Source organism: Nematolebias whitei, chromosome 21 (assembly GCF_014905685.2).
Source record: "Nematolebias whitei isolate Nwh7 chromosome 21, NemWhi1, whole genome shotgun sequence".
NCBI classification, from domain to species: domain Eukaryota; kingdom Metazoa; phylum Chordata; class Actinopteri; order Cyprinodontiformes; family Rivulidae; genus Nematolebias; species Nematolebias whitei.
Window position 1 is genome coordinate 21,082,571 of NC_056518.1, and position 8,848 is coordinate 21,091,418.

At 39.8% G+C, this 8,848-nt stretch overlaps 2 protein-coding genes across 2 annotated transcripts in view; one reads left to right on the forward strand and one right to left on the reverse strand.

Moving 5' to 3' along the window:
* Window positions 1-2,698, reverse strand: part of zgc:154055 (uncharacterized protein LOC556036 homolog) — a 9,162-nt gene extending 6,464 nt beyond the window's left edge. The window contains exons 1-3 of the mRNA XM_037694729.1: window positions 2,517-2,698; window positions 2,212-2,268; window positions 1,793-1,901 (exon numbers count right to left, since the gene is read on the reverse strand). Coding sequence (XP_037550657.1) covers window positions 1,793-1,901; window positions 2,212-2,268; window positions 2,517-2,698 — 348 coding nt within the window. The remainder of the gene's footprint in view (window positions 1-1,792; window positions 1,902-2,211; window positions 2,269-2,516) is intronic.
* Window positions 2,699-5,303: 2,605 nt separating this feature from the next.
* On the forward strand, window positions 5,304-7,453 carry fam167b (family with sequence similarity 167 member B). Its single transcript, XM_037694665.1, has 2 exons — window positions 5,304-5,594; window positions 6,023-7,453. Exons 1-2 carry the CDS (start codon window positions 5,304-5,306, stop codon window positions 6,284-6,286), a joined length of 555 nt encoding a protein of 184 aa, XP_037550593.1. The 3' UTR covers window positions 6,287-7,453.
* Window positions 7,454-8,848: the final 1,395 nt, after the last annotated feature.

Sequence of the window (8,848 nt, forward strand, 5' to 3'; positions counted from 1 at the left end):
TATATATATATATATATATATATATATATATATATATATATATGTGTGTGTGTGTGTGTACAAAACCAAAAAAAAATTTCAAATAAATACTGAATAAAAACAGCATTTCATAGAAAAAGAGAATAAACAAACAAACAAAAACGATCACTTTAAGGACATGTTAGCATGTCTGAAATGTTCACGTGTTCCTCACTATAAATTAAATTCTCCTGTTTTCTCTGAGCTCTGCTTGTGGACATGCTTTTCAGAAGTGCATTACTGGAGAAATGGTACAAGACTCGGTCAGCCCAGCTGCTGGTTTACCGGAAGGATCCTAGCGCCACAAAGTAAAAGATGAGGCTAATTAATATTTTACAATGTCTCTACCAGACGCACATTTTACAGTTTTTTTAATTTATTTAATTTTAATTTATTTTGTTTACAGGTGAAAACTCACCGTCTTGAAATAAATTAATTCACAACTACGGATAATGATCGGACCGGATATTGATAATTACTGTAGTTATCCCACATGAAATGGTTGTGCCAGAGTTTTAGTACAATGGAACATACATAAGGAAATATACAGAGTATTTTATTTTTTTTCATTTACCCTTTATTTATCCAGGTAGTCTCATTGAGCCACGACAACTCATTGTCAAGAGAGACCTGTTTAGGGAGCAGATGGGGGGTTAAGGGCCTTGCTCATGGGCCCAGAGTGGGGCGAATGAGGGTGGGGGCAAGTGTGGGTGTTTCACCTACCCCACCCATATTTTTGATGTTGTCAGTACTGGGGCGATCTTCCGATCACAGGCCCAACTTCTCTAACCTCTGCGCCACCACTCCCCATATTATGTATGAAGTAAGTAGCCTGTACCCTGTATTTACCAGGTACGTACTAGGTAGGTACTTATTCAGTAAATATTATAGGTATTTACCCAGCAAGTACAACATGCAGTACTGGTATGTATGAGGTAAGTACCAGTAAGTACCAGGTACTCTGTATAAATACTACTGACTGCTACTGCGTGACATGAATGACACAACCTGGTTCAATGGAAACTTGGGAGTGGGTTGTATTATGAAATGACTTGCTACTTTGTGTTTAGTAGACATGTACCAGGTAAGTAACCTGTACCAAGTGCATGAAAGAGATTTGAGTAGCAAAATAATAATAATAATATAAGAATAATAACAATATATAAATATACAACCTGGTGCACACGAGGTACGTTTGAGGCAAGTACGCCTGTACTTTGTTATTTCCAGGTTTATACCAGGTAAGTCCCCTTTAAGTACAGTTTAGATAGTCAAGTCAAGTCACATTTATTTATAGCACATTTAAAACAGTAACTGTTATCAAAGTGCTTACCAAAAAAGATCACAGCATCAAATATTAATAACAAGATATTACAGCAACATGAATAAAAGCATAAAAACATTAAATATAACGAGAAAAAATGAAATACTAAATCAAATCACCCTGCGTTAAATGTCAGGGAGTAAAAGCAAAATGGATGATACATAGTAAGTACATTACATCTAAGGTTTATTAAAAAAATACTCAGTAAATTCGTTACGTGCCAGGCTAACTACACACATGTTAAGTACCTGCTTCTGGTGAGGTACTTAAAACATAAATACCCTGTGAGTACCATAACTGGTAAATACCAGGTAAATACCCTACGTACCCTGGTCATACACACATAGTACCTCTACATACATTGTAAGTACAAGGTATGTATTCCTAATTCTTCTGTTTGTCAGTGTTTCCTTCATGGTTCACTTCTGTTCATGTGTTGGTATAATTTACCTCAATGGAGTGTGCGATGTTCAGACACTGCTCCATGCCCGGAATGTCAAGCTGAAGCACCCGCAGATCTTTGCACTTGATGGTAATTGTTCCAGAAGATCCAGTCGTTCTAAAAACACAGCACACATGACCGATCCTCACACCGAAAACATACAGTTTCTTATTTCTCGGCGGTTCTTTAGACTCTAGCGGTGCAGGATGCTTGACTTGCTGCAGAGGAGGAAGGTAAACCACGTCAGCCGGGCTGTCTCTTCTGCAAGAAGTGGTCTCAGAAAGGCTTTCATGAGAAAACAAGCAGCAGTAAGTGGTGCAGAACAGGGAGCAAGCTGTTAATGAAAGGGTTGCTGCAATCTTGTTAGCAAATTTCCTTTTTCAGCGCTGTGGGGCAGCGAAGGCAGCACACACCAACAATGTCCAACCTTTCACTGTGGCCTGCCTTAGACAGGAAGCCAGGGTAGCCCGAAAGGTTTTCCACACTGATTAAAAAAGAGAGTCAAGTTAGACACTGGATGATTGATTAGTGTTTAGGTTTGACAATTCACCAGACAGTAATAGATTCTTGTGATAAATTGGTTGATTTTAGGATGAGGCAATCCAGAGGTTAATGTAGTGTTTTGAAGCACATCAGACAAAATGTGTGGGGTTAAAAAAAAACATTTTGCAGACTATAAGGCAAACGTTTTTCAAATGACCTTTCACCTTTTAATCCTCCACCCTCCCTCACCTCTTTTCAACAGCATCAATATTCCTGAGGAGCAGCAGGAGCTGGCTGGAGGAGTCCTCCCTGTCCGAGAAGAGCAGGTGGTGTCCGGTGATGCACAGGGTGCCTCTGACCGGCGGCTGGAGCGGCTGTCGGAGCACAACATCCTCCACATTGGCATTCTTGATGTGCTCGGAAAACTCCATCAGCTTCTTGAGTCAATCAAAAAGGAAAAACACCCCTCTTTGGTTAAAATGCCCCTAAACGTCCCCACTCTGAGCTCCAAATCACTTCCTCGCTTCACTTAAGAAAACGAAAGCAAGCTTCCTCCTCTGAGCCCCACAGACCTGCTGCTGCTGGGTTTCGTTCTGTTTTTTTATTTTCTGTTTGTTTTGATAAGGCGCCTATAAATAGAAGAACCTTCATGATTGCCTGAACATACCCGGACTCTTTCCAGTGCGACAGTGCTTGCTGAACACAAGGCAGCTGTGGGAATGGAAAAACGAGTTGGTTGATTGAGGTGACAAAAGACGGAAGTGCGCGTTTCCTGAGAGTAAAGCAGCAGCCAGATGTGTCACATTTTAACAGCTAAAAACTTTCTGCGCTTCTGAGGCTGAGGCGATGCACATGCAATACGCAAATTAATCAATAGGTGGCGCCAAAACACTGTAAATAATAGTATGTTTTAAAACTAAAGCAAGTTAATTGTATTAGTCATGTTTATGATATGATAATTCATAAAGGCCCAAAAATATCTAACAAGTGTGAGTTAAATGCAAGATAAAGTAGCAAATATTACTTCCAACTATATAAAAAAGTTAGCTTTTTAAAATATATATTTCACATGGGTCATATCATATTTATTTCAAGTATAAAACACATTTGTTGTCATTTCTTAGTTTTTTTTTTTTTTTTACAGTAAGGTCTGCAACAAGTAAAAATGTGCAGTTACATAAAAGGACCAGCAGGGGTCGCAATTGGAAAAGGTTTAATGTAAAAAAAAAAAAGAAAAAGGATAATTTATAGACTCATGCAATAACCACAAATACTGTGAATTAAATCGTGTTGTAACATCTTTTTAAATTTAAAAATATCTGCAAAACAATTGAAGAAGGAAGCTACATTATTAAATATTTCAGTGACTAATAGTTTGAATACATGAGATGATGTTCCAGCAGTTTTCTCACACGAGGGATGATTGAAGTTGTATGCAAATGACTCTTTCACTGTCTCTAAACCTGCTGGTTTTATCTGTCAGACAGCAGGAGGATCTCAAAGCGACCGTGGATAAATAAGGGTGTGTTGTTAACGTGATGTTTTCATACTGGGAGCTCAGTCCTGATCTAACAACCCTCTGCAGAGCCTTGTGCTTTAGTTCAGTACAGCTGCTGTACTCAGCTGTTAGAATGTTGTAAATTATTATCTGAAGTAATTTATAAATAATCCATATTGCACAGGACCGGTACATACAGTGCATGCCAAACCTTCTCAGTCACTGGAGGACCTGGTGACCCCTTGCATTCTGCAGCTGACCCTCCACAGTCTTGGAAGATAATTTTTAATTTCAATGCAGCTTTTGTTCATATTGTTTGAACTGCACATTCATGACATTCGTGTTGCCTCATTTAAAGCACACTGCCTTTAGTATGAGGTAATACTAAGAATGTAACATGTGGTTCAGATGCATTTTTTTTAACTTTAGCTACTTAAATAGTTGACACCTAGCTGTTTAAGAGATAATACATCTTTATTTTAAGGTGAAAAAAATTAAGATAATAAGAACCAAGTCTCTTCAGCTCCTTCAAAAACATTGTTTTCATTGAAATCTGCTTCAGCTTAGGTTATACTTGATATTTTTATTTTATTTTATTTTTTTGTCTTCTTTTAGTTGTCAGCTATCATTGTGCTACTTTTACCATAACTAGCCTTTTGATACATTTAGCTGACTTTTGACTAATTTAAATAAATACCATATTGTTATTTCTAGCTTTTTTATATAGTTTGTTAAATGTTAATTTACTATTTTGGCTTATCCTTTTTTACTTTTGCTTTCTAGCTAGTCCTTTGCTACATTTGACAACCATTTAGCTTATTTAGCTTTTGGCTGACTTTTTGTTAACTTCTAGCTAGCCTGTTAATATTTTTAGCTTCTGTCTATGACTATTTGATGCTTTCAGCTACTAATTAGTTGCTTCTTTTAGCTACTTTTTTCTACTTTTAGATTTTAACTTGCCTTTTAAATCTTTTAAATTTTGGCTGTTGTTTTGTTACTTTTAGCTTCTCTTTGGCTACGTTTAACTTTTAGCCATCATCATGTTGCATGTGGCTTTTAAATAACATTTAGCTTCTTTTATCTTTACCTAACTTTTCTCCGTTTAGCTTTTGACAAATACTCTGCTCCTCATTTATCGATCAGCGTTATCGCAGCATTTTTGCAGATAATGCAGTTGGCTTTTAAAATAATCTGCTTGTCATTTAAAACACACACAGAAAAGTGTGTTTCTGATAGTTTGACACCCCCCAATGAGAAACAGTTCATTAAAACAGAAGCTGTGACATATTTCTTGCACATGAATACAACAAACTATATTTGGTGAAGAGTTTGTAAAATTTCAGTTGAAGTCAGGGTAAAGTCACTTTTCTTATGTTTGCACAAAACAACATGTATCCTGCTGTGGTCTCATCAAGCATCTAATAAATCCTCTTCCCCTCCCCTCTTCTGCAGGATGGGCGGTCACTGCCCCCACTTCTCCTTCTAAAGGAGCTTTGGACCTGTTGCGCTCAGTCTGACTTCTCTCTGCTGACGCACAGATGGATTTTAAAGAGTTTGGAGCTGACTGCACAGATGGAGGCGAGGAGGATCTGGACAGCGTCAAAGCTCTGACGGAGAAGCTGAAGCTGCAGACGCGCAGACCGTCCTATCTGGAGTGGCAGGAGAGGCTGCAGAACCAGCCGTGGACTGACAGAAGTGCTGCAGACTCCGAGGAGGAAGACGGCTCCATCCCTGCTGTCACCAGGAACGAGAACTCGGAGCTGGTGGTGCGCAACATCTGCGGCTTTGATACCATTGATGATGCTTTGGAGTTTCTGAGAAAAGAGCTGGTGAGTTCCTCCTGACCATTATATAACTGAAGGTACTCATCATTTCTGAATGGTGCAGTTTGAAAGAGTTTGCCATATTGATATAAAATGCGGGTCCACGCTAAATGTAAACAAATCCCTGGGCTGGCTGAACAAATATGGCTGCTGTATTTTCTGTCACTTTGGCTGTTTCTGCAGGTAAACAAATGGTAGCATCTGTTCATAAATGACCCATTAATATGAGGAAACAGATTAAGTTAATCACAGTTTAAATGTCTTTATGACTTTGCAAATTATAATCTTAAATTGATGTGCTCACAGCCTAAACAGAAGAGTGTGTGAAACAATAGTTTGTCCAGACTTGCAGCCTCCACATGCCAGCATTTTACACCCTTTGATAAGAAGATAAAACCCCATCCCATTCACTTTGCTCTCTCACCTCCCCACAGAGGGAGATGCAGGTTCAGGACAACCGTCTGGCCCGCCAGCTGATCCGCCTGCGTGGGGAGATCCACCGGCTGAAAGTGGAGCAGGTGTGCCACCGCCACAAGGAGATGCTGGACGACGCCACCTACGAGCTGGAGGAGTGCGGGGAGGAGTTGGACCTGCTGTGCGACATCCCCATGAAGGCGGCCTTTGCTCTGTCCATGCCTCTGAAGCACCTGGGCCTCACCAAGATGAACATCAACTCCAGGCGGTTCTCGCTGTGTTGAACCTGATGTTCCCCCTGAAAGCACCATCTTCTTCTTCTTCGAGGCGCTGCAGGTCAGAGTGAGGAGTGGCGCTCAGTGACTATTTCCCACGAGGGAGCATGGAAACTAATGGGCTTTGACGTGACATGGATGAGGAAGCAGCTGTTTGCACACCTGCAGAGACCCACACCTTTAAGCCTCCAGATCTTCCTGCTGGACTGAGCTGCTGTTTGCACTTCTTTGCACGCTGCAGGCATTTTTGAAAGAGCAAGTCTGAAGTAAATTTGAAATGCACTTTTATAATTCCTTAAAGGAATGCAAGTCACCTGTCGCATTTCATCCCAGAGTTTGAGAAGGTCAACTGAGATAGCTGAAATGTCACACTCAGAGCAGGTGTTGCAAATAAGGCTCAGCTACTACCACATTACATTTTATCTGTAAAACAAACTGAGCTAAAACCATTTTTGTGGCCAGTTATCGTGATCAAAATCTACAAAAGCTACTTTTTGAAATGCAAACGACCAGTCAAATGTTGCATTGGTTTTAAAATGTCACAAATAATAATCCAAAGGTTCATAGTGTGTCTGTGTCCGCCTGCAGGGATCAGATAAAGAAAATGTTCAGCAAGTCTTAAAAGTGAGCAGAGTCCCTCTGTGCAGCAACACACTCTTAAAGCCTTCATCAATCTGCACCAGGAAGCACACAGAGTTTTTACACGTCTTTGTCACAAACCAAAAATATCACTACAGTGACGAGACACAGGAGGCTGGTTTGATCTGCAGCAGCATGCCGATGCTGCACGGGTTATATAAAACTGGAAAGTGACCAAATGCTTCTTGCAGCTCAGTGGATAACAGCAGGCATGTTAAGTGGTTGGGTTTATAGTTTAAAGGTACTCATAAAGTAAGAAGTCAAACACAAGAATTGTTTTTATTACCAGGAAATCCATGTAAATTAATTTTTCCCCCACTTAAAATTAGTTCAAGGATGAGTTCAATGTTTAAAATCATATTCTGTGCAGAAAATTGGGCACTAAACACTGAATGTTTGCATGGGATTATTAAAGAAAATGTCTGAAATGTAAAGTTTTTTTTTTCTTGCACATGAAATAAAATCATAAAGCAACTTTTTCTCATATCATATAACATTCAGACGTTTATATACTGACAATAAAACTATTTAAAGGCCCGTTTTTGTTTGTGCTCTGTCTGTGCAGTATAGTAAATGTCATCCCATGATGCATTGGACCAATCAACTGCTCTGAATTTTACAGCAATCCCAGCACGATAGTGTCCCCTTTCCTATGAAGGGACGTAATTACAGACACTTTTAGATTTATTTTGTAAAATAAAATAAAATAAAAAATGCTTTGGCTGAATGAAACAAGAACAAAACTTGGGAGTACATAACCTGATACTTGAGGTATGATTTACTTTAAATAAAAGAACATGGGAGTAAACAATGGGGGGGGAAATGGAGGCTTATGCCGTCGGATCCTTTTATTTTAACTTCTGGCTTTGTGTTTCTCACGCGACTCCGCATTTCCCTGAGGGCAGTTTACTTTTATCTTTTCCCTTTCCTCTATCTTACATAAATATCATATGCCTAAAAGCTAATATTACAGTGCAAAGAAAGCATTCACATCTTTCAGTTCATCAGGCTTAGCAGCAAAACAAAAGCCTCAGTCAGAGTCATGAAGGAGGCCAGCACCTGCACTGCTGAGCCCGCTGTAGGAGGGCTGGAAAACTTTGATCGTATCTGGGTTTGATTGCGTAACAGAATGTGATTTCCAGCCACGCTTGGAAGCGGTGACAAATGTGGAGCAGGAATACCCTCAAAGCCTTATAAAGCCGGGCGATACGGCTCGCCTCTCAAAGATGGCGGCGCTTCTTTCCACTTGAGGGTTTCTACAAGTGACTAGGTTCGTTTGTATCATGTTTAACGCACTAAAACTCTACTACGTGCAAAATAAAGTAAAACAGCCTCACACATCCTCCATGAATTTCACTCTGCAATGGAAAAAAGGCTGAACTCAAGTGGTTTTATCACCAGTGAACTGTGCTTCGGAGCACACGTAGTGTATTCTGTGCGCTCTCTGTGATGCTTGGACTGACTTCCTGCCACTGCAAGCTCGATTGCAACATCCGTTCACCACATGAGAAGAAAAGCGGCCCGTAGTCTGAGGTGTCTGAAGAGTAGTACGCCGCAGCGCAGGCTCCCAATCCGAGGCCTTGAGACTACTTGTTCAACAAAATACACCTGAAATGTTGACACCATATTGCTTTCACTAATAATCTTGTCTCTTTGAGGGTGGTGCTTACAGCCTGTAATGCAGATTGTATATCAAAAATTTGACAATAAATTTTTTAAAAAATATCAAGGTCAAAGTCTATTTTTATGATATGCTGGCAAACCACAAGTTTTAGCCACGTAGTCAAGTTTTTTAAGCTAAACTGAGAGTCTGAAACCACAACACAGGAAATACATGCGCTACAAATAGCCATTATAGCCTTGCATGTGTCGTTCATCTTCGAAAATACATCGATCACTTCTGATTTAAAGCTTTTGGGATTTTAAACACTT